The sequence below is a fragment of the Rattus norvegicus genome, chromosome 4 (assembly GCF_036323735.1).
Source record: "Rattus norvegicus strain BN/NHsdMcwi chromosome 4, GRCr8, whole genome shotgun sequence".
Lineage (NCBI taxonomy): Eukaryota > Metazoa > Chordata > Mammalia > Rodentia > Muridae > Rattus > Rattus norvegicus.
The window spans coordinates 76,404,988-76,431,806 of NC_086022.1; the positions used below are offsets into that span (position 1 = coordinate 76,404,988).

General features: G+C 37.9%; 1 protein-coding gene across 3 annotated transcripts in view; it reads left to right on the forward strand.

Annotated features, from left to right (window-relative positions):
• Cntnap2 (contactin associated protein 2) overlaps positions 1-26,819 on the forward strand; it is a 2,256,901-nt gene that overhangs the window by 1,295,630 nt on the left and 934,452 nt on the right. For all 3 annotated transcript variants that reach the window (NM_001427648.1, XM_039109027.2, XM_039109028.2), the window contains one exon: positions 10,367-10,473. In NM_001427648.1, coding sequence (NP_001414577.1) covers positions 10,367-10,473 — 107 coding nt within the window. The remainder of the gene's footprint in view (positions 1-10,366; positions 10,474-26,819) is intronic.

Sequence of the window (26,819 nt, forward strand, 5' to 3'; positions counted from 1 at the left end):
ATAGTTTTTTGTTTGTTTGTTTGTTTGTTTGTTTGTTTTGTTTTTTGTTTTTGTTTTTGTTTTGTTTTTTGTTTTTGTTTTTGTTTTTTTTTTTATCTTTATTAACTTGAGTATTTCTTATACACATTTCGATTGTTATTCCCGCTCCTGGTTTCCAGGACAACAAACCCTCCCCTTCTATATGGGCTTCCCCTCCCAAATACCACCCTCCCCCCAACAATCACCTTCACTGGGGGTTCAGTCTTGGCAGGACCAAGGGCTTCCCCTTCCACTGGTGCCCTTACTAGGCTATTCATTGCTACCTATGAGGTTGGAGCCCAGGGTCAGTCCAAGTATAGTCTTTGATTAGTGGCTTAGTCCCTGGAAGCTCTGATTGCTTGGAATTGTTGTTCATATGGGGGTCCCGAGCCCCTTCAAGCTCTTCCAGCCCTTTCTCTGATTCCTTCAATGGGGATCCCGTTCTCAGTTCAGTGGATTGCTGCTGGCATTCGCCTATGTATTTGCTGTATTCTGGCTGTGTCTCTCAGGAGAGATCTACATCCGGTTTCTGTCAGACTGCACTTCTTTGCTTCATCCATCTTATCTAGTTTGGTGGCTGCATATGTATGGGCCACATGTGGGGCAGGCTCTGGATGGGTGTTCCTTCTGCCTCTGTTCTAAGCTTTGCCTCCCTATTCACTTCCAAGGGTATTCTTGTTCCCCTTTTAAAGGAGTGAAGCATTCACATTCTGGTCATTTTTCTTGAGTTTCATGTGTTCTGTGCATCTAGGGTAGTTCAAGCATTTGGGCTAATATCCGCTTATCAATGAGTGCATACCATGTGTGTTTTTCTGTGATTGGGTTACCTCACTCAGGATGATATTTTCCAGTTCCATCCATTTGCCTATGAATTTCATAAAGTCATTGTTTTTTGATAGCTGAGTAATATTCCATTGTATAGATGTACCACATTTTCTGTATCCATTCCTCTGTTGAAGGGCATCTGGATTCTTTCCAACTTTTGGCTATTATAAATAAGGCTGCTATGAACATAGTGGAGCATGTGTCTTTTTTATATGTTGGGGCATCATTTGGGTATATGCCCAAGAGAGGTATATCTGGGTCCTCAGGCAGTTCAATGTCCAATTTTTAGAGGAACCTCCAGACTGATTTCCAGAATGGTTGTACCAGTCTGCAATCCCACCAACAATGGAAGAGTGTTCCTCTTTCTCCACATCCTCGCCAGCATTTGCTGTCACCTGGGTTTTTGATCTTAGCCATTCTCACTGGTATGAGGTGAAATCTCAGGGTTGTTTTGATTTGCATTTCCCTTATGACTAAAGATGTTGAACATTTCTTTAGGTGTTTCTCAGCCATTCGGCATTCCTCAGCTGTGAATTCTTTGTTTAGCTCTGAACCCCATTTTTAATAGGGTTATTTGTCTCCCTGCGGTCTAACTTCTTGAGTTCTTTGTATATTTTGGATATAAGGCCTCTATCTGTTGTAGGATTGGTAAAGATCTTTTCCCAATCTGTTGGTTACCATTTTGTCCTAACTACAGTGTCCTTTGCCTTACAAAGCTTTGAAATTTTATGAGATCCCATTTGTCAGTTCTTGATCTTAGAGCATAAGCCATTGATGTCTTGTTCAGGAAATTTTCTCCAGTGCCCATGTTTTCGAGATGCTTCCCCACTTTTTCTTCTATTACTTTGAGTGTATCTGGTTTGATGTGGAGGTTCTTGATCCACTTGGACTTAACCTTTGTACAGGGTGATGAGTATAGATCAATCTGCATTCTTCTACATGCTGACCTCCAGTTGAACCAGCACCATTTGCTGAAAATGCTATCTTTTTTCCACTGGATGGTTTTGGCTCCTTTGTCAAAAATCAAGTGCCCATAGGTGTGTGGGTTCATTTCTGGGTCTTCAATTATATTCCATTGGTCTACCTGTCTGTCTCTGTACTAATACCATGCAGTTTTTATCATTACTGCTCTGTAATACTCCTTGAGTTCAGCGATAGTGATGCCCCCTGAAGTCCTTTTATTGTTGAGGATAGTTTTAGCTATCCTGGGTTTTTTGTTATTCCAGATGAATTTGCCAATTGTTCTGTCTAACTCTCTGAAGAATTGGATTGGTAATTTGATGGGGATTGCATTTAATCTCTAGATAGCTTTTGGTAAAATGGCCATTTTACTATATTATTCCTGCCAATATATGAGCTTCGGAGATCTTTCCATCTTCTGAGGTCTTCTTCAATTTCTTTCTTCAGAGGCTTGAAGTTCTTATCATACAGATCTTTTACTTGCTTGGTTAAAGTCACACTGAGGTATTTTATATTATTTGGTACTATTATGAAGGGTGTCACTTCCCTAATTTCTTTCTCGGCTTGTTTCTCATTTGTGTAGAGAAATGCTACTGATTTATTTGAGTTAATTTTATACCCAGCCACTTTGCTGAAGGTGTTTATCAGGTTTAGTAGTTCTCTGGTGGAACTTTTGGGATCGTTTAAATATACTTTCATATCATCTGCAAATAGTGATATTTTGACTTCTTCTTTTCCAATCTGTATCCCCTTGATCTCCTTTTGTTGTCTGATTGCTCTGGCTATAACTTCAAGAACTATATTGAATAAGTAGGGAGAGAGTGGACAGCCTTGTCTAGTCTCTGATTTTAGTGGGATTGCTTCAAGTTTCTCTTTTTAATGACACTTTGCATCTTTTCAAACTGAAGAATTCCCTGGCTTCTCTTCATGTAGAAAAGTGTTTGTTCCCTCCTTCGAGATTATCAAATCTAACCTTTATTTCAAATGTAGAGTTTTCCCTAAATTTTTAGACTTTCATATACTGTATTTTGAGTCCTAGGCCAGGAGGCAGACATTCTTAAAACCAGAAAGATGGGCAGATAAATAAATGATAAAAGATAAATAGATATATAGGTATGTAGGTAGGTAGTCAGATACATAGGTAGGTAGGTAGGTAGGTAGGTACGTAGATTGATAGATAGGTGCTAGGCCAGGAGGCAGACATTCTGGAAACCAGAAAGCTGGACAAAAGAATAAATGATAAAAGATAAATAGGTATATAGATAAGTAGGTAGTGAGGTAGGTAGATAGTAGATAGATGATAAATGGACAGACAGATAGATGGACAGACAGATGGATGGATTGTAGATGATAGATGGATGAAAGATAAATAAATAATAGATAGGTAGATGAATAGATGATAGATAGATAGATAGATAGATAGATAGATAGATAGATAGATAGATAGATAGGATAAATGGTAGGGAAGATAATAAAAGGATAGATGATAGATGATTGACAAATATATCTGAGTTACAACTGCATTTCACAAATAAAACCACAGTCACCTGAAGATAAATGCTCTTTTCTTCTTTTCTTTACAAATCATTTCAGATTATCTGGCCAGGAGCAGGAAACTGATTGGTTGGGAAGAACGTGTTTATGTTTATTTAGGTTCAATACAATTTGACCTGAAGACAGGTGTAGATGTTGCTGATCATGCAGATTCTTCTCCTATGAGCATAATCTCTGTAAAGATGTTTTATTCATAAAACCATAGGGAGCTGATTGTAAAAGAAAAAACTCTAAGTACATTAACAAAGGAAGATGTAAGGCTCTCTGGTTCATTATAATAAAATAAAATAAAAATAGCATATAAAGTAGAAGGCCAAGATTAGGTGCTCATTTTGTAAGAGTACAATGAATGATGAGTAGAGTTCTTCCAGAACTGTATAATGGCTGGATGATATAGACTCTTGCTTGATTAGTTTTTAATATAAACTTCTGGCATAATGTAGGAGCTACAATAAATATCTCTGAACTTAAGTATTTCTATAAATAAATGGTTGTTGGTAAAGCACCATCAATATAACATTAGTATCTCTACAATATTAAGTTATATAGCAATGGGATATTAAATTGTGCTCTAGGGTTATTAGTACTTCTCCATATAACTTCCACTTGAATGAAGCAGTGATATATATCTCAAAGCAAATATAACCTCAGCTAAAACTCAAGTGTAATTAATAAATAATTTTCAATATAGAAATTAACATGGAAATGGACCCTACCCAATTATTGGAGTGCCTATGAAATTCAAGAGTGTCCATGCTAGTCTTCAAACATGCAAACATTCTCAGGGACTCTTTCTTCAAAAGCTAAAATAAGATTTGATATTTGACTGAAGAGAAAAACAAATACATTCAGAATTATTTACGTGGGACTGGTAAAACACAAATAATTCAAAATAATCATCCCATTGTTTACAAAATGGTCTCAGTGCAAAAAAAGCTGTCTTTCCTATTTTTAAATTTAGAACAAGGCATGATAATGAGCAGCAATAAAATCTGTATGAAACTAAAAGCAATTCAAATATCTTATCATAAATGGGAGTATGAGAACCCAGCAGGGAAGCATGGTAGCTGACTGGGACTCAGACCACAGACTGAATTCTGTGTCAAGGTGAGGTACGAAAGCCTTCATAAGAGTCACTCATGTGCCACAGAGGATACAAAGTCCACAGTCACATCCTGAAGTGATTCATCTTGCTAAATGAAGTGAAAAACTTAGTATATGCTGTTCCAATATATCTTTAAAAACAAGAATGTATACGAAAAATCACAACAAAACCCAAAACCCCCAAAGTGTTCTTGCGAGAGATGAGTAACTAGCTTACATTCCCATACAGCGTGACATTCTTCTGTCTTCCTGTTTCTTGGCAATGTCTCCTCTTACTTAGCATCCCCATGCTCCTCGGACGGCCTCTGCTGAGAACATCAATGTTCCTTCATCTTGTTATCCTAAAGTCAGATCTCCTGACCAACCACAGGAGACTCACCAGAGAGCTTGTTAGACTTTGAGAGTCTTGGTCTCCACCCAGAACTCAGGAATTAGATGCTTGCTTTCAAGGCAATTTCAAGTTAATCCTACACACATAAAAGTTTGGGGAACACAGCTTCAGAGATAATGGGCTTAGGAGACAAATGACAATGCTCTCCTCTAGTAAGTGCTCAGCCTTTTATTATTTGTAAGTGTGAGCATGTTTCCAGGCATAGATGTGAGGCATCATTGTAAACAAACTTCTGGGTTCTCCAGAAACAATGCCCTTAATGGTACAGCACAGAATTTACTCCATTTTGACAGTGCTAAGGTTTGGATAAACCAGAACATTGTGCATGTTCGGCTAAAGTTCTATCATAGCTCTACACCCAGTCTTATTTTAACTTTTAAACAATATAGAGATAAAAACAAAAAAAAAACCTTTAAAACGCTTTCAAGATTACAAAGGTAATTGATTTATACTGTCAGAAAAAAAAACACTTTGTTTTATGCTTGAGATAAAATTTCTTCTGCTGCTCTCTCGGGCTGATTCAGTAGTGCCTGTAAACCAGAAAGCTGCCATCAACAAACAAATCTGGTACTGTTGGCTCTTTCTTATAGTTGTGAAACCCAATTTTCTCAATGCTTTGCAATTGAAATCAAGTACAAGAATAAAAGTGATGTTTTGGGTGCAATAAAAATGCAACTGGCCTTATAACCCTGAAGTGAATTGCTGCATCCTTTCAAACAGGCTGTCTGTGCTGATTCATTTGATATTAAGGAATCATACACAGGCGCTTTCAAGTCATAGCCTTTGTTTGCCTCATATATTGGGGTACAAATAAGTTTCACTTAAAACTGCTTTCTAAATCAGTTTCGTTAAACTGAGAGATTGGTGAAGCTCTTGGGCCTCACCAGTAAAGCTTCAGCTTCTTTTTTGCTCTGGGCTGCTGCTAATACTGAGGCTCACAGCGGGCCCAGGAACAGAGAGCAAGTGATTGTGAAGGAGCTCGGCTATAAATGGGATACCTGTATCATGCACACTAGCCACAGAGTGCAGGAACTCCCAAAAAGAAGGGGAGTAGAAAGACTTAAAGAATGGAAGTCAGGGAGGATTGGGGTAAGAGTGTCTTCCAGAATGACAGGATCCCTGGACTCAGTACTCAGGACCTAAAGCTTCCGTTGTTACACACACACACACACACACACACACACACACACACACACACACACACACACACAAGATCTATCCAGGTAACATTCCGGGATAGTTAGGAAAGGAGCACATGATCCTCCCTCCACTCCTCACTGAGGGACTATTAACAGTTGATAGCTGCTAATGGAGGGAAAGTCAGTGTTTTTCAGGTTGTGGACCTTGGTACTTGACTCTGCTTTAAAGAATGGCTCCACACCCACAGATATATAGGCAGCACCTATTGAACTCAGTGGATCAGGAAGAAGAAAGGGGAAATGAGATTGGGAAGAAGATGGGGAAGGGCAAGGAAAGATCTGGAGGTATTAAAACATGACCAAAACACATTGTATACATGCATGAAGTGCTCAAAGAATAGATAAAAATATGTTTTTAAGAAAGCATCGAATGCTAAAGCACCTTGCAAAACTTTAACTAGAAGGACAAATCCATTTGAGGGAGACTCAGGAAACAGGCTGTCTGGAGTGGGTAATTGCATGTACTACCTCTTCAAGAGCTCTCTGATCAGAACAAATCGACACCTGCCAACTTCTGCACTGCATGTCCCCAGTCCTGGGCCAAAGCCTTCTCAAGTTGAAGCAGTCAAGTCATTTTGATTTATTTTTTGATGTGAGTCAAACTTTCAAGCTAGTGCATGCCATGAAGAAAATTACACATTTCCCATAGCCTACTAAAAGACGGCTTAATAGAGCAAATCTGTGTTAAAGACTAAAATCCTAGGTAAAAAAGCAATCTCTTTTCTTCAAACTCAAAGAGATGATACCCTCTGAAGTAACATGTGTATCCTCAATGGTACAGTTTTGTGGCATTTCATGCATCTTTGTCCCTCCAGTCATGCTGGGCATGGGTAGACACCTCATTAGGCGAAGAACTGCAAGTAAACACACTTCACTGTGGGGACATCTGAGAAGAAAAGCCAAATGTACCAACGACTAATTGCTAGATGAGATGGCAACGGCGCAATGGATATATGCAAGCAGTTCTACGATCAGATAAGAAGTGAATGCTAATTAAAATTTTGGGTTAATTGTTTTTTATTTCTCTTGATAACTGGTCATAGCAGCTTGAGATGCCCTGATAGTAGGTATGAAATGATAGATGAATCAACTTGTTTTGAAAATTAAGTACTAGAATCTGTGCAAGAAGAAGGCCAATTAAATACAAATGCTAAGAAACAAATATTTAGAAGAAAATATGAAAATCCTATTCAGTTAAAAACAATTATTTAAACAGGAATTTGGGATGTATTCTGGTAGGCGCAACCAGTTCTTCACTCTCAATAATCGTTGTATGTGTCCCATGGGGTAAAATCCACTCATCTTTTCCTCATTGACATGTGGCTCAATGTGGTGACATTATTAAAAGCATATTTAGTTTTCAACTTGGTTTCCCTTGCTTCTCTGTCCACTTCTCCACTGCCTTCCCCTAAATTAATTTCTGCGATAAGCTGATATAAATGACTTTAGCCATCAGACTGAGCTAATATTAACCCACAGGAGTTTGGAAAGTTAAATATACCATAGAAAGGGTATCCCTTTACTGAATTTCAGGAGTAAGTATAGTGTCTCCCTGTGATATCAGGAGTCTCTATTTGTTCACTTTCTGCCATGATGTGCACAATAAGAGGACTGCTAGTTGTAAGCACTTGCTGTGGAGGGCCATGCTCAGGGTCCTCAGTGGATACTGACTGTGCAATTGGGCCATGGCAAGCAAGCTAGGCCTGACCACCACTTGCTGTCCCCTCCCCCTTTTTTTTTACCCTTTTCTGTTTTGCTCTACCAGGACCATATTTTATCATGCTAATCATCATATTGCATCCTGTCCTTAAGACCCACTTAAAATATTCCTAACTTGGCTAAATCCTCTAATTACCTTCCATTTTCAACTATCTTTTTCCCACATTTCTACACTATATTATATCTGTGCGTGGCTCATCCAAATACTCCTGATACTTTGCCTGAATCTTGCCCTGATGGTAATCCCAGCCAGATTCAAAGATCACTGGAAAAGGTTCATTGCTATGGTCTACATAAAAATCAGAACCATATCAAGAAATGAAGGTGGTTTTTGAAAATAATGTGAATTTTCATTCCACCCAAGGTTGTGTCTTTGCTCATATTCTGCTTCATCACAATAATAATTGCTCTTAATTTCTTCTTTCGTGTCTATATGCTCAACTTAAAGCTTTAACTGTGCTCACAGCATCCATTGGATGCCTCCTGTGACACTCTATACTACCTTCCTAAACCTATTTGTGTTATTCCCCCCATTTCCACTCTCACTGCACTTATTACTTAGGATGTATTTGCTTTGATAAGATTAGTCTTCATGTTTACTGAATTATATGCCCTATTATAAGTGCTTTTAGGAATGGCTTACGGGAATAAAAACAAAGGACAAAAAGTGTGTGCTCTGTGACTACAAGACTGAGATCAAGTATTATAGCTAGAAGCTAGTGGAATGCTATCAGAGTTTTCTCATAAGATGACTTTCTCTTAATCCATTGCCCAGAAACACCACTACAAATTTTGCTCTTTTAAATTGGGGCAGGTCTTCTATTTTGAAGTGTTTCTGATTAAAATCTCCAAATTCTTGTAGATCGCTAGTTAATAGCAATATTCTCCCTCATAAACTATCGAGTATCTTAATACTCATTACAACAAAAGAAAGATGTTTAGAATTTGGGGTCTGGAATAGATGGGAAGGGTAAGAAAATGTGGTGTGAACTGAAAGCAAATTATATTATTCTTGATTAAGGGGTGCTCCAAACCATATTTCAACCCTAATAAGTTTAGGATAAAGTTAAGATAAAAACTTATTCCTTAAAAGTAGCGCTAGATATGTATATAGATGTCTATAAGACTCCACTGGTTAGACTTCTAGTTCTAACTTACTATTTAGCAACTTTATGAATACTCTCTCCAAACTTAATGTGGTCTGTGTATACAAGGGAATTCTATTCAGCTATAAAAATGATGAGATTCTGTCACTAGGTGATGAGGTGGATTGATTCGAGATTATTAAGTAAATTAAAATAAGTCACACACAGAAAGGTAGGTGTCATATAATCTGATTTTAAAAGTTGACTTCATGAAAGGTTAAAGGAGAATGATAGAGACTAGAAGCTGGTGGTCAGAAATGGCTTGGGAAAGGTTCTTCAGTGGGTTAAGCTACATTTAGATAGGAGCAAGAAATCCTTGTGTGTGGTAACCAGACTCAAGACATAACAATTAGGTTCTACATACTTCAGAGCTGAAGAAAGGACACTATTTTATCAACATAAGTAATAAATACTTGAGACAGAGATTTATTTACCCTTAATCATTATATAAGGAGAGCACACATTGAAGCAGTACAGTAGGCCACTAGTGTGCACAATGTCCCCACTTTTATGTACCAGCTTTAAAATAAAATTTGAGAAGCTGGGGAAATGACTTCATACTTACTCACAAGAGAGTACTTACTGCTCTTGTAGAAGACCCAAGTTTTTACCCAGGCAGCTGTTGAGCATATGCTACTGTAGCTCCAGTGAATCCTATAGCCTCTTCTGGTCCCTGTGAGAGCCTGCATTCACATCAGCGTATGCATAAAAAAACGAAAATATAAAAATAAAGTTTAAATCAATAATTATATATTTTAAAGTATTTACAATGTAGGTATAATTGCCCAGCTTCCCAAATGAGAAAATCAAGATTGACAAAAATTAAGCGGTCACTATTATCTGCCTAAGAAATAGTGTTGTATACAATTATGCTTTTTCTTCTAAATTATGCATGCAAACACATGCATAAGCAATGATCCAGATAGGCACAGGAGGAGATTTTAGAAAGAGTCAGAAACCTTTTCCTATTAGACTAGTATATTCCATTGTTGTTTATGTGGCATTATCAGAACTTCAAGTGGTTATGGCAACCTTATAACTAGGCACCCTTCTTACTCATATTGACCTTGATAAAGAAGAAGATAAAGATAAAGCAATAAATAAGATGGCCCATCTTCCATCACTCACCGAAAGGAAACTTAGTGGGTATCTTTGTCCTTTGTAGAATTAAACTCAAATGAATCTGTGATATGTAAATGAACCCTTCAACTGTGTGATAGCATCCATTGTTTATTCAAAAAGAGGAAACACCAAGCCTTGTGATACATCATCTTTGTGTGCCTCGCACCTTCCATCATGAATCATATTAATCTGCTTAAACTAACAAGGATTAATTGCCTGAGCAAGGCAACCTGGCATTGAAATGATATATTGCCCAAACAGCCTGGAATTTGGCCACTCATAAATCTCATTTGCTTGTTGGTTTATTTCTGTGTCTCTTTTTCTGACAGATGTGTGCCCAATCACTGTGAGCATGGTGGGAAGTGCTCGCAAACATGGGACAGCTTCAAATGCACTTGTGATGAGACAGGATACAGCGGGGCCACCTGCCACAACTGTGAGTGCCAATTTATCTCACTTTCATCTTGTAATTGCATGAGAATCATGGTCTTCAGTTACGCTTTGCAGCATAGCAACCTGAATTACACACATCTCGCTTCACTTGATTCTGGGGGAAAAAAATCCTCAAGGTTGCATTCTAATTTTCCAAAAACGGTATTCTAGTTGTCAAAATATATTCTCTCCTGTCTAATGAATCTAGAGAGAGACAGATATGGCCAACATTCCATATGTGAAATTCGGATGCAGAAATTGAATTTAGCTCTTGTGTCTAACGCATGTGTGTCCAGAGATTGCTTGGGAATTGTGTTAGTGTGATGCCTGGAACTGGGTCTCATTCATCAAGTCATCAGAGAGAGACAGACAGGGACAGAGGATAATTTGAACAGTTACTTTCTGGACAATTCTTGCCTCATGCTTTCACCCAAAATTTGGTTACATTATTTTTAAAGCAATGTGTCCAACAGTGGAAGAGCCCATTGAAGTTACACATAAAAATATAAAATCCTGAAAATATAATTTTTAAAAATATTAAAGGCAAGGGGTCAGATTAAAAGATGACAAATTAGAACTGCACCATTTCACATAGAATTATCCTGGGAATTTAAAGTTAAAATATTTGAGTATTTTAAACAATTCCTAATTCTGTCATTGAAATATTAATTTTCCAAATATGCTTAGATGTTTTATCTTTTGAAAGCAGATTTATCACAACATACAGCCTTGAGAGAAGAGAGCCAGCTGTTATCTGACATATGAATGTTTGTACATGTACATATATGTATATGTACACAGACATGTATACATGTGTGCATGTGTATTGTTCATGTATATGCTCATGCTCATATATGTGTGAGTATGTAAGATGTATACATGAAGAGAAGAAGGAAAGGAAGGGGAAATAGATATTTGACTTTGTCACAACTCTAGAACATAGAAAATCTCAAATCTAAATTATCTAATTATACAGATTGATTACTCTTTATCTTAGTTTAAGGAAATGACAAGCAAACTATTCTCAGAGTAGTCTAGGGGATAGTAAAAATGCAACATAGTTCCCTATGCCTTCCACATTGTTATTTTTTAGTAACGTGAAGGCAGAAATCATGTTTTGCTGTAGGTCTAAGTTAAGAAAAGCTGCTTAGAATTCATTTTTCCTCACTTATAAAATTGTCTAGTGAGATTCTAAGACCAAGAGATAAAGAGATTCATAGAAAAGCTGACATTGTGGTCAATGGAATGTCTCAGCGGGTAAGGTGCATGCTGACAAACCTGAGTTCTATCTCTGGATTCAACACGGTAGAAGAAGAAAACCAACTCCCACAAGGTTTTCATCTGAATTTCCCAGACATTCATGCATATGCACATACACATACATGCCCCCCCACAGCCACGATAAATGTAATTAAAATAAAATTTAAAACAAAAATCTAACAATAAAGGAGGAATACTTTTTTTAATATAAGAATGTTTTAATTTTTTTTCATCTTTATTAACTTGGGTATTTCTTATTTACATTTCGATTGTTATTCCCTTTCCCGGTTTCCGGGCCAACATCCCCCTAACACCCATAGAGAAAGAAGTCCCTCCCCCTCCTCTTCTCTATGGGTGTTCCCCTCCCCATCCTCCCCCCATTACTGCCCTCCCCCCAACAATCACATTCACTGGAGGTTCAGTCTTAGCAGGACCAAGGCCCCCCCTTTCACTGGTGCTCTTACTAGGCTATTCATTGCTACCTATGAGGTTGGAGCCCAGGGTCAGTCCATGTATAGTCTTTAGGTAGTGGTTTAGTCCCTGGAAGCTCTGGTTGGTTGGCATTGCCGTTCATATGGGGTCTCAAGCCCCTTCAAGCTCTTTCAGTACTTTCTAAGATTCCTTCAACGGGGGTCCCATTCTCAGTTCAGTGGTTTAATGATGACATTCGCCTATGTATTTGCTGTATTCTGGCTGTGTCTCTCAGGAGAGAACTACATCCGGTTCCTGTCAGCCTGCACTTCTTTGCTTCATCCATCTTATCTAGTTTAGTGGCTGTATATGTATGGACCACATGTGGGGCAGGCTCTGAATGGATGCTCCTTCTGCCTCTGTTCTAAACTTTGAGGAGGAATACTTCTTAAGACTCAAACCACATGCATAAATATTAATTGGTTCATGTTCAGGGCTGGAGAGATGACTCATGGGTTCAGAGCACTGACTGATTTTTGTAGAGGTTCTAGGTTTGCCTCCCAGCAACCACGTGGTGGTTTACAACCCGTAACTCCAGTCCTAGGGGTTCTCCTGCCCCGAGCTCTGCAGACATGAGCTGCATAGGTATTATATATGCATGAATGCACAAAACCAATCATACACATAATATTAAAATAAATAAATCTTTTTAAAAGAGATTCACAATATATAAAGTACTTGGCCCACGAATAAAAGCAATAATGTAATTACTTGAAAGAAAATAATTACAGCTAAAATTGGTTCCAGTCAACCTTCTCCAAAAGTTTACTTTCAGAAGATATTTATTATATAAAATATGATCTACAACTAAGTAACTTTGCTCAAGATTGGAACTGTCCTTTTATCCAAATTTTGTGTACCTATTTATAAACACCCTGTTTAATCATGAGATGTTTTCATTTAAAATTCTATCCACACACAAAGGGCAAAAAAATTGAACGTTTTGATAAATGTCTACTCTCTCGTTGATTCTTTGATATTGAATTAAAAGCCAATAATTTTGAAATAGTTGTTCCCACCACTAAAGACCAATTTTATAAGTACATACTGTTAACTGAGTAATTTAATTTAACTTTTGAGAGCAATAACTCCAAGTGTCAGGATGTCCCAGGATGGATGGCCAGTTTCATATGTGAAATAGCAAAATGACCTCAAGTCCCACGTTCTGGCACTCCATCCCGCTTTTTCTATGTCTTGGTACACTATTCTGCACGTTCCCATGTCTTGGTATTTCATCTTTTTCATCCCATATCTTGGTACTCCATTCTTCTATCCCCATGTCTTAGAGCTCCTTCCTACTGGTCCCTATACAGTGGGTCATCGAAAGAAATTATATATATATATATATATATATATATATATATATATATATGCTTTGTTACGAACTTCTATTTGTCCAGATCATTCAATTGTGTCCTTCAGTGTACGTGTGTGTGTGTGTGTGTGTGTGTGTGTGTGTGTGTGTGTGTGTGTATCCTAACCTAGTACTCTTACTCAGGACAATCAAAAATTGAGATAAAGAATATTTCATTTGTCATCAGTTGTGTACTGAACAGGCAGTTTTGAGTTACTAAGTTCATGTCGTGCTAGAACATCTAGAAAGTCATGGGGTTTCTCCTTTCCTTATTCCTGTTAGCTAAAGGTTTACTTGAAGTCACTCTTACTTCTCAAGGCCAGCATGCTGACACTCAAGCTGCTTATTCTGTGCCCTGTGACTTTTTAATTTCGTGGTAGTACAAAATGAGCATAGAGGACCCATAGTAGGTAACTAAAGTGAAGCTGAGTATTTGGTAGTGTCAGTGCTTACAATTAGTCTACAACAGCATTTGAGCTCATTTTCTACACTGGACTTGGCTTGGGAGAGGGATAGGAATTTCCTATGTAAGAACCTTGTGATTGAGCCTTTGAACCTGGTCACATACCTGACTCGTAACTCCATCACTTACTTATTGCACATTTTGGCTGCTTAAGCTCCTTAAGCTTCCTGTGCTCATTGATGAAATGCCTGTATTAACAACCTCAGCAGGATTGAGTAGGATGGCACTTGGGGACTGAAAAGCTTGGCCACTCCACTGGAAGCACCCAATGGGGCCTGAGCTTTGTTTTGAAACTGTATTTGCTCAGATCACGCAAGTTGCATCGTTTCATTGCTGTTCATCATTGTTCTCTCTGTGGCAGATTGGGGTTTGCTGCCTGTGATTGTTTTTTGTTTTCGTTTATGTTTTTAAATTGGATTTTTTATTTACTTTTCAAATGTTATTCCCTTTCCCAGTTTCCCTGCGACAAGCACCTATCCCCTCCCACTCCCTTTCTTCTATGAGGGTTTTCCCCCTCCCCAACCACCCCACTTCCCACCCCCTGACATTCTCCTGCACTGGAGTTCCAGCCTTGGCAGGACCAAGGGCTTCTCCTCCCATTGGTGCCCAACAAGGCCATCCTCTGCTACATATGCAGCTGGGCCATGGGTCAGTCCTTGTATAGTCTTTGGGTAGTGGTTTAGTCCTGGGAGCTCTGGTTGGTTGGTATTGTTGTTCTGTGATTGGTTTGAATGGCATCTTTCTCAGTCAGAAGAACTGAAGGTCTTGAAAGCTAATCCGAATACCTCTTAGACTTGATTGTTTGTTTACTCATCAATAGTACTTCTTTTTCAGAAAGGTATACATAGGATTCAGTAATCAACTGAATCAATACACTACTCCCTGGGGGGTCAGAATGCCATTCAAGAAATGGTGAGATCATGGGAGACAAGAAACTGAACCTTTGTGAACCAACACCAAAAAGAAATTGTTTGTGACAAATATCAAATACAACCATTTCTCTCTGTTGTATGTTTTAGTATTTTCTCTGAAGATGGTCCATTTTAGTGACTTTTCTAACAACTATGCAGCAGTAATGTGGACTGAAATCCTCAAGAAAGGAAAGAGAGCATGTCTAGAGTGGCTGTTGACTTGTTGGTGTTGCACTGACTTATCTCTAGTTCTCCCTCTCTAAATTACATGAATGTGTGCAACAAAACTCCTTACTTCCAGCTGTGGCTTTCCTCTAATAGCTCTCCATAAACACACTTCAGATGTCTCCAGGCTTCCTTCCCACTACTCCTCAGGCTCCTTAGGACCTAATTATCACCTCATTTTTCCACATGTGTTTTTTAAACTTTCAAGATTGTGGTCCTTATTTACATAAATTAAATTCAAGAAGCTATTCCTTTTCTCTGGGCTTAATGTTTTTCCCTCTTCCTGCTGTGGTACTTGGTGTTCTCTTAGGAATCACTCATACTCTGTATTTTATGATCATTATATCCAATTGCCTTTACCTCTCCAGACTATCCACAATCATGTGAAAACTTTAGGCTATGCACAAAGAACAGGGCAGTGAGAAACACTGGGCACTTGACAAAAATAAGCAATGTTTGGGAACAGAAATTGCTCCCAACTTTTAAATGCTAGTTATGTATTCTGAGATACAATCCTTTTATACCTAGCTGTTTATTAAAGGGTTGATAGTGTCCCAGAAATACTGACATGTTACTGCTATAGAAGTAATAAGAGACAAATGACTTGCATAGGTCATTTCCAATTTTAAAATTATGGTATTACAGACCTCAGAAATCCTTATAAAGGCAATCAGGCTGCTGCACACCTGCAAATAAAATATTTCCCAGGTATTGTGTTACTAAGGAGAGGATGATGTGTACTATGGTGACTATTCCACATGCTGTTGTCTGGAACAATTATTCAAGGTGCATATATTTGTAAAAATAAGTCATACTGCACTACACATCCATACTATGTTATTTATAATCCATTGTACTTATAAATAATTTTATTCACAGCACAATATTTCAAAAGACTGTAACCTTACCTGCATCAGTCATATTAACTTAGAGCACAATCTTATTTATTGGCACTAAAGTACCTGGGACCTTTGGCCACCAGGAACTTAAACAGAATAAGAGTCAGTGGTGACAACTTAGAATATTGCGACAAAGGCAAGCAGTCATTGAGAGCCTTGCTTTGTTTCAAAGTAAAATTTAGATATTAGGCCTTGAAAATTAGTTTATTGAATTAGTTTCCCCAGCTACCAGTAAATCTTCTGCATAAGGGTCTATTCGGTGTGTCTGTGCTTATGGAAACCTAGTTTTCTATTAGAGTTCTCCTTTCCATTTGAAAGGTGTATGTGCCCAAACTTCAAATTATTATCTGCCCATGCCATTGTCCCTGTTGAAAGGCTGTTGCACCTTGCCTTCTCCACATTTCTGGGCACATTTCCCTTCTTCTTCTGGATCTCAGCCCAGCACTCAATGCCTTAGAGACACTGACAGCAACTAGGAACAGTACTTTGCTCTGAGATATATAGCCTCTTTGAGTGGGAATGTTGCCTTTATATTTGTGCTTTACTAATAATAAATAATACCCGTCTCTTCCATTAGATTATACTCTCCGGGAGAAGGAGGTACTAGGTTTTGTCTACCATTTTACATTTATTATACCAGCGTACATGTGTGTTAGGTGAATGTTCTATGGACATAAATATACAGAATGTACAGATATCTTAGAACACAAAAACCAATTTTATATCCAGTCACTTTGCTGAAGTTACTTATCAGGCTTAGTAGTTCTCTGATGGAACTTTCGGGATTACTTAAGTATACGATCATATCATCTGCAAATAGTGATATTTTGACTTCTTCCTTTCCAATTTGTGTCCCTTTGTCCTTCTTTTGTTGTCTGGTTGCTCTGGCTAGGACTTCGAGTACTACATTAAATAGGTAGGGAGACAGTGTACAGCCTTGTCTTGTCCCTGATTTTAGTGGGATTGCTTCAAGTTTTTCTCCATTTAGTTTGATGTTGGCTACTGGTTTGCTGTATATTGCTTTGACTATGTTTAGGTATGGACTTTGAATTCCTGATCTTTCCAAGAATTTTAACATGAAGGGGTGTTGAATTTTGTCAAATGCTTTCTCAGTATCTAATGAAGATGGTCATGTGGTTTTTATCTTTGAGTTTGTTTATATAGTGGATTATGTTGATGGATTTCCATGTATTGAACCATTCCTGCATTCCTGGGATGAAGCCTTCTTGATCATGATGGATGATTATTTTGGTGTGTTTCTGGATTCAGTTTGTGAAAATTTTATTGAGTATTTTTGGGTAGATATTCATAAGGGAAATTGGTCTGAAGTTCCTTCTTTGTTGGGTCTTTGTGTAATTTAGCTATAAGCGTAATTATGGCTTCATAGAAGGAATTGGGTAGTGTTCCTTCTGTTTCTGTTTTGTGGAACAGTTTGGACAGTATTGGTATTCGGTCTTCATAAAGGTCTGATAGAATTGTGCACAAAACCCATCTGGTCCTGGGCTTTTTTTTTGGTTGGGAGACTTTCAACGACTGCTGCTATTTCTTTAGAAGTTATGGGACTGTTTAGATGGTTTATCTGATCCTGATTTAACTTTGGTACCTGGTATCTGTCTAGAAAATTGTCCATTTCATCCAGATTTTCCAGTTTTGTTGAGTATAGGCTTTTGTAGTAGGATCTGATGATTTTGTGAATTTCCTCGGTTTCTCTTGTTATGTCTCCCTTTTTCAGAGGAACCTCCAAATTGATTTCCAGAATGGTTGTACCAGTTTGCAATCCCGTCAGCTATGAAGGAGTGTTTCTCTTTCTCCACATTCTCTCCAACACGTGCTGTCAGCAGAAGTTTTGATGTTAGCCATTCTGACTAGTGTATGGTAATATCTCATGATCATTTTGATTTGCACTTCACTAATCACTAAGAACTTTGATTATTTCTTTAAGTGCTTCTCAGCCATTTGAGATTTCTCTGTTGTGAATTCCTGATTTAGTTCTATACCCCATTTTTTGATTGGGTTGTTCGATTTTTTTGGTGGTTAGCTTCCTGAGTTCTTTTTACATTTTGGATATTAGTCCTCTATCTGATATGGGTTTAGTGAAGAATTTTTTTGCCAATCTATAGGGTGTCAATTTGTCTTATTTGATTGTCCTTTGCCTTACAGAAGCTTTCCAGTTTCATGCAGTCCCATTTATCAATTCTTGACCTTAGAGCATGAGCCATTAGAGTTCTTTTTAGGAAATTTCTGACTGTGCAAATGAGTTCACGGCTCTTTCCTACTTTCTCTTCTATTGGATTCAGTGTGTCTGGTTTTATGTTGAGGTTCTTGATCCACTTAGACTTGAGCTTTGTGCATGGTGACAAATATGGTTCTATTTTCATTTTTCTACTTACAGACAGCTAGATAGACCAGCACCATTTATTGAAAATGCTCTCGAAGATGCTCTCTTTTTTCTATAGTGAATTTTTGGCTTCTTTGTGAAAGATCAAGTGTGTGTAAGTGCGTGGTTTCATTTCTGGGTCTTCAATTCTATTCCATTGATCAACCTGTCTGTCTCTGATTACTAATAACATACAGTTTTTTGTTTTTGTTTTTGTTTTTTGTTTTTTGTTTTTTTTTTATCACTATTGCTCTGTAGTAGAGGTTGAAGTCAGGGATGGTGATTCCCTTGGCCTTTCTTTTAGATTTAAAAATTGTTTTTGCTATTCTGGGTGTTTTGCTTTTCCAGATGAATTTGAGAATTGCTCTTTCTATGTCTCTATTGAAGAATTGTGTTGGGATTTTGATGGGGATTGCATTGAACTGTAAATTGCCCTTGGTAGGGTGGCCACTTTTATTATGTTATTTCTGCCAAACAATGAGAGATCTCCCCATTTTTTGAGATTTTCTTTGATTTCTGTCTTGAGAGACTTGAAGTTCTTACCATAAAGATCTTTTATTTGTTTGGTTAGAGTTACCCCAAGATAGGCTATATTATCTGTGGCTATTGTGAAGGGAGTTGTTCCCTAATTTCTTTCTCAGCCTGTTTATCATTTGTATAAAGGAAAGCTACTGATTCATTTGAGTGAATTTTATATCTTGCCACTTTGCTAAAGTTGTTTATCAGCTGGAGAAGTTCTCTGGTAGAATTTTTGAGGTTGCTTATGTAGACTACCTTATCATCTGCAAATAGTGATACCTTTAACCTTTTTTTGCCAATTTGTATCCCCTTGATCTATTTTTGTTTTCTTATTGTTCTAGTTAACACGTTGAGTTCTACACTGAATAGATATGGGAAGAGTGGGCATCCTTGTCTTGTCCCCAATTTTAGGGGGATTGCTTCAAGTATCTCTCCATTTAATTTGTTATTGACTATTGGCTTGAAGTAAATTGCTTTTATAATGTTTAGGTATAGCCCTTGAATTCCTGATCTCTCCAATACTCTTAACATGAGAGTATGTTGTATTTTGTCAAGGGGTTTTTCTGCATCTAAGGAGATAATCATGCGATTTTTTTTTCTTTGAGTTTCTTAATATGGTGGACTAAGTTAATGATTTTTTTGTATCTTGAACCAACCTTGCATCTTAGGGATGAAGTCTACTTCATTGATGGTGGTGCATGATGGTTTTGATCTCTCCTTGGATTTGATATGCAAGAATTTTATTGAATATTTTTACATCAATATTCATAAGCGAGATTGGTCTGAAGTTCGGTTTTTTTGGTAGGGTCTTTGTGTGGTTTAGTTATTAGAGTAACTGTGGTTTTATAGAATGAATTAGATAGTGATCCTTTTGTTTCTATTTTATGGAATAATTTGAGGCACATTGGTACCAGGTCTTCTTTGAAGGTCTGGTAGAATTCTGAACTAAATCTATCTTGCCCTGAGTTTTTTTGGTTGGGAGGTTTTTAATGACTTCTTCTCTTTCCTTATGGCATGGGGCTGTTTAGAAAGTTTATCTACTCTTGATTTAACTTTGGTATGTGGTATTTGTCTACAAAACCATCCATTTCATCTAGATTTTCTAGTATTATTGAGCACAGACTTTTGAAGTAGGATCTAATGATTCTTTGAGTTTCCTCAGTTTCTCTTCTCGTATCTTCCTTTTCATTTCTAATTTTGTTAATTTGTGTACTGCCTCTGGGCACTTTAGTTATTTTGGCTAGGGGTTTATCTATCTTGTTGATTGTTTCAAAGAATCAGATTTTCCTGATTCTTCTTATTATTGTCTTTGTTTCTATTTGTTTGGTTTCAGCCTCCCCATTTGCCTTTTTTTTTCCTGCTGTTACTCTTCTTGGATGAGTTTGCTTCTTTGTGTTCTAGAGCTCTTGGGTGTGCTGTTAAGTTGCTAATGTAAGATCTTTCCAGGTTCTTTACTAGTGTACTTAGTGCTATGAATTTTCCTCTTAGCACTACTTTCAGTGTATACCATTCATTTGGGTGTGATGTGTCAACATTTTCATTACATTCCAGGAAGTCTTTAATTTCTTTCTTTATTTCATCCCTGACCAAATTGAGTAGAGAGTAGTTCACTTTCCACATATATGCGTGTTTTCTGTTGTTTTCCTGTTATTGAAGACCAGTTTTAGGCCATGGTTGTCTGATAGGATGCATGGGGTTATCTCAATCTTCTTACATTGGTTGAGCATTGTTTTGTAACCAATCATGTGGTCAATTTTGGAGAAGGTACCACGAGGTGCTGAAAACAAGGTGTATTCTTTTGTTTTAGAATAAAATGTTCTGTAGACATCTGTAAAATTTATTTGGTTTATAACATCTATTAGTTTCACTGTTTCTCTGTTTAATTTCTGTTTCAATGACCTGTCCATTAGTGAGAGTGGGGTACTGAAATCCCCCACAATAATTGTGTGGGGTTCAATGTGTGTTTTGAGCTTTAGTAAAGTTTCTTTTTTTTTTAAATTAAGTGTTTTATTTACATCTTTTTTTTGAACTAGTACTAAAATTATGGATTTCTTTTTATTCCATACAAGCTATATGGTAGGGACATCAAACTGTGATTATACCATCTGCACATTGTACATCCGTGATTTTTTTTTCTGGTCACTTTTATTTTTTTTATTTATTTTTTTATTATTAACTTGAGTATTTCTTATATACATTTCGAGTGTTATTCCCTTTCCCAGTTTCCGGGCAAACATCCCCCTCCCCCCTCCCCTTTCTTATCGGTGTTCCCCTCCCCACCCTCCCCCCATTGTCCCCCTCCCCCCAACAGTCTAGTTCACTGGGGGTTCAGTCTTAGCAGGACCCAGGGCTTCCCCTTCCACTGGTGCTCTTACTAGGATATTCATTGCTACCTATGAGGTCAGAGTCCAGGGTCAGTCCATGTATAGTCTTTAGGTAGTGGCTTAGTCCCTGGAAGCTCTGGTTGCTTGGCATTGTTGTACATATGGGGTCTCGAGCCCCTTCAAGCTCTTCCAGTTCTTTCTCTGATTCCTTCAACGGGGGTCCTATTTAGTAAAGTTTCTTTTATGAATGTGGGTCCCCTTTCATTTGGGACATAGATGTTCAGAATTGAGACTTTCTCTTGGTGGATTTTTTTCCTTTGATGAATATGAAGTGTCCTTTCTTATCATGCTTGATAATTTCTGGTTTAAAGTCTTATTAGGATGGCAATTCCAGCTTGTTTCTTGGGACCATTTACTTGGAAAAGCTTTTCCATCCTTTAATCTGTGATACTTGTTTGTCTTTGTTTTTTGATGTGTATTTCTTGTATGCAGTAAAATTCTTGATCTTGTTTGCATATCCAATCTGTTAGCTTGTGTCTTTTGATAGGTGAGTTGAGTCCATTAATATTGAGAGATATTGGGTTTGGGGATTTAGCTTAGTGGTAGAGCGCTTGCCTAGCAAGCGCAAGGCCCTGGGTTCGGTCTCCAGCTCCGAAAAAAAGAAAAAAGAAAAAGAAAAGGAAGAAAAAAATATTGAGAGATATTAAAGATGGATGACTGTTGTTTCCTGTTATATTTGCTTTTGCAGGTAGCTTTATGTGCTTGTGGTTTTCTCCTTGTGGCTTTGTTGTGAGGTGCTTAATATCTTGTCTTTTCTTTGGTAGAGCTATCTTCCTAGTATCGGAGTTTTCCTTCTAGGATCTTCTATAGGGCTGGATTGGTAGATAGATACTGTTTGAATTTGGTTTTATCCTGGAATATTTTGGTTTCTCTATCTTTGTTGATTGAGAGTTTTGCTGTGTATAGTAGCCTGGGCTGGCATTTATGTTCTCTGAGAGTCTGCATGACATCTGACCAGGCTCCTCTGACTTTCATAGTTTCTTTCAAGAAGTTTGGAGTGATTCTGATAGGTCTGCCTTTGTATGTTATTTGGCCCCCTTCCCTTCCAGCTTTTAATATTCTTTCTTTGTCCTGTGGGTTTAGTGTTTTGACTATTATGTGATGAGAAGATTTTCTTTTCTGGTCCCATGTGTTTGGTGTTCTGTAGGCTTTTGTACCTTTCTGGCCATCTCTTTCTTTAGGTTGGGGAAATTTTCTATGATTTTGTTGAAGATGTATTCAGGTCCTTTGAGCTGGGAATCTTCATTCTCCTCTATTCCAATTATTCTTAGATTCGGTCTTTTCATTGTGTCCTGAATTTCCTGGATGTTTTAGGTTAGGAGTTTTTTATCTTTTGAATTTTCTTTGACCGTTGTGTTAATCTCTTCTGCAGTATATTCTACACCTGAGATTCTCTCTTCTACCTCTTGTATTCTGTTGGTGATACTTAAATCTGTAATTCCTAACCTCTTTCCTAGGTTTTCCATTTCCTGGTTTGCCACAATTTGTGTTTTCTTTAGTGTTTCTACTTCCACTTTTAGTTCTTGGACCACTTTGTTCTATTCCTTCACTTCTTTGCTTGTGTTTTCCTGTATTTCTTTAACTGATTTATTTGTTTCCTCTTTAAGAGCTTCTATGTGTTAACCTGTGTTTTCTTGTATTTCTTGCAGTGAGATATTTATACCCCCCACCCCGTAAAGGACTCTATTATCTTCATGAGATAGAATTTTGTGTCAGCTTCCTGATTTTCAGGTGTATTGGTATATCCAGAGCTTGCGGTGGTGGGCAACTGGGTTCTGATGATGCCACATATATTGACTTCTGATCTTGCACTTGCCTCTCACCATCTGGTTATCCCTAGTGTTTGCTGATCTTGGTGACTCTGTCTGGAGTCTGCCTCTTTTGTCCCTGGGTTGCAACAAGTCTCCTGGTAGGCCTATGGCCCTGGCTGTAGCAGAGTTCCTGTGGGGCCTTCAAACTGAAAGGTATTCAGAGGGGCAGAGAAGCTGCTGATTTATTGCTCTGACTGTAGTAAATCTCCTGGGAGGCCTGCAGACTGTTGGGTCTTCAGAGGAGGAGCTGTCACATTGTTGTCCTCTGTGAAGCTATTCTCTAGGGGAGTCAATGGATTATGGTTTCTGTTTTTTTGTAAGCAGCAGAACTCCAGGGAGGCTCTCAGTCTTTTGATTCAGTTTCCCTGCATGTTACAGAGCCCCTTGGAGGTCTTCGAACTGTGGTGTCAATTGCCCTTGCGCTGGAACAGAGGAACTCCTGGTATGCCTTAAAGCTGTGGTGTCCTGGATGCAGTGGATATTCTGGGATGTCTCTGGTTGTGGTGTCAGATGCCCTGAGTTTAGCAGATCTCCTGTTATGCCTCAGGATGTGGTATCAAATGTTTTGAGTACAGTGGTTCTTCTGATATGCTTCAGGATATGATGTCAAATGTTCTGAGTGCTGTGGATCCTCAAATGCTGAATGAAGTGGATCCTCTGGTATGTCTCACGATATAGCCTCTTCAGGGAAGCAGACTAGCTAGCAGTCTGTCCCAGCAGAAATGACCAGGTGGAAGAGGATGGGTATTCAGCAGGTGGGGGCTTTGGGGAGATGGTGGGTCCCTGAGTCCAATGGCCCCAGCAGCTGCTGTGGGACTTTGGGGGGCTGTTTTTTACCAAATGCTGAGTGCAGTTGATTCTCTGGTATGTCTCAGGATATACCATCTTCCGGGGAGCAGTGGTTTTTCTAATTTAATGCCTATGTATCAATATATACACATATGCAATCACAATGTATATTTTTATGTGCATATACATATGTGAACACATATATATGTAAATATGTATTGTTAAGATTAGTAAGAAAGGTAGTCACATGATTAAATTTAAAATTCATCGTGATGTATTCATTCTACGTAGTGAAGGACTTCATAACAAGTTTTCATGGAAGTGGACCATGTAATCACCTCCTATACATGGCACTTACTTTGTCTATAAAGTTTCATTATTCTTTGTCTGATCACCTACTCTTGTTTCTATTTTCATGTCATATGTACATGAAACACACACATATACATACAAATACATACAAAATATGTATAATGGTATATATATACATACATATGCATACTTGATTTCTGGATCTGGTTCATTTTGCTTAATATGATCTGCAGTTACATTCATTTTGCTTCATGGTTGTTTGAAATTTCAGTGTGTGTGTGTGTGTGTGTGTGTGTGTGTGTGTGACTGACATTTTCTTTATCTGTTTATCTGTTGCTAGAAATCTAAGAGATTCTGTACCTTGACTCTTGTGAATGGTGCTGCATTAAACATAAATGTGCACTTGTTGACATGGATGTCGGAGAAATGTTGACATGAATGCAAACTAGTAAACGTACTATGAAAATGAATTTGTAGGATCTTCAGAAAACCAAAGCTAGAGCTGCTGTATGACCCAAGACATTCTAATTTTTAAAAACTTAAGTCTCAAAAACAGCTAGCCAAAGTCTGCATAGATTGTAAATTGTATGAGGATATAAGTGAAATTGATGCAGTCCTTTCTCAGTAGATTCTCCTGGTTTTCACACCAGTGAGTCTCAGGGAAAAAAATCACAGGCTGTCTCAATATTCCAATGTCCTCTGAAAGCTTGAAAACAAAAATGCTATGCTGCCAATATGTACCTACAGGTTGAAACCATTCCTGTTAATCATGACATGGTATTAAGTAGTTTGATTTTGCTTATCTGCTCTCCAGTGAATGCAACCAGATTCTTCCCACTTGCCTTCCATTCCATCAGACACCTTGACCCACTTCAGATGGTCCTTGGGTCCCTGTTATTAAACACAGCAGCAGGAGCACTCAAAGTCTTCAGTACATTGCAGCTGACTGTTTTACTACCTGGAGTGCAGAAGGGTAGAGCTGCCATGATAATTAAGCAGCACTATCCACAGAGTGGCATTTCCAGTAAACCGAAATGCTTATGTTAACAATCCCACAGTTGCTTCGTTAGCATTAAAAACTGTGAATAAATTGAATCATATACTTAGTTTTATGCTATAGATTGTTTCTTTCCATTTTAACAAAATATGAATATAGAGACACGGAGAAGAGGAAAATATTTAATGCTTATTACTTAGTGTTTTTCTAATTTTAAGTAATTTGTACTACAGCTAAGATATGATTTCTAATTATTTACTTTTTTCTTCTGTTTTGCACTTGTTTTAATATCCTCTTAGTAAATAAACAGGGAATCAGAGTGAGAGGAAGGAGCTCCACCATGATTGTATACAGTTGAAATTTTAGTAAGCTACCTGGGGAGATTAGTCAGATGGTCGGTGCTTAAGTGCCCTTCCAATACATGAGACCCTGAGTTCAGATCTCCAGAACCAACATCAAGAGCCGTTTGTACTTCTCATCATGGTCTTGGTGACAAAGGAAGAGTATCTCTGGAGCTCTCTGGTCAGTCTTGTCAAATTGGTGAACTCCATGTTCAGTGCATTTCAACAATAAGGTAAGGAGCAATAGAAGAAAGCAAACTGACATCAACGTCTGCCCTTTATAAGCATGTACACACACAGGTGAACATACACACACATGTGCACATACACACAAATACAAACACACATGTACTATCAGCACATACATGTGAAACATTTAATATGGTACCGAACCCTTGCTCAGTTACGTATGTACTGAGCCCAAAAGCTCATTTTTCACTGAAGATGAAGAAGTTGGGTAGAGGGAAACAATGACAAGTGGTGTCACCCCCCAAAGTCACACTTATTAGAAAAGGAAGCACTCATCTCAAAGTCCTTTGCCCACCTTGTCACCTGATACCTTCAGAAAATGTGAATAGAAGAAAATGAGACTGTGCCATCCTTGCAGACTACTAGAGGACAGTTTCAGGGCCATTCTGTCTTTCAGATGCCACCAAATAAACTACACTGGATTAAAATAGTACAGGTCATTTGCAAAAACACAGCCCAAGGACCTTTACCTTGCTAAAGCAGCCCAAATTTCAAGTTAATCCCTTTTTTTTATGCTTTGTTCTGGAACTCTGAGTAAGATTAAACATTGAGGGAAATGATTTAATTTTAGTTGTACAAAGTCATGCGATAGTTTCAAAACTATGTTTTTTCCCCTCTTTCAGCTTTAGAAAAGAAAAGGTTGATCTGCAAATGCATATTAAAACACTGTGCTGGGGAGACAGGCTGCTATCCTATGAACTTCTCTCAGGATAAGAAGCGCTAGGGCTAGGACTGCAGATAGTTGGCAGTGTTCATTAGATCTCCCTGTACTTTGAATCTCAGTGACTCTGAGATTCCAAGAGCAGAGAGTTCTGCTTTGTATACACATACATATGCATATACATATACATATACATATACATATACATATACATATACATATACATATACATATACATATACATATACATATACATATACATATACATTTTATATTTTTTCTTGTTTCACACACACACACACACACACACACACACACACACACACA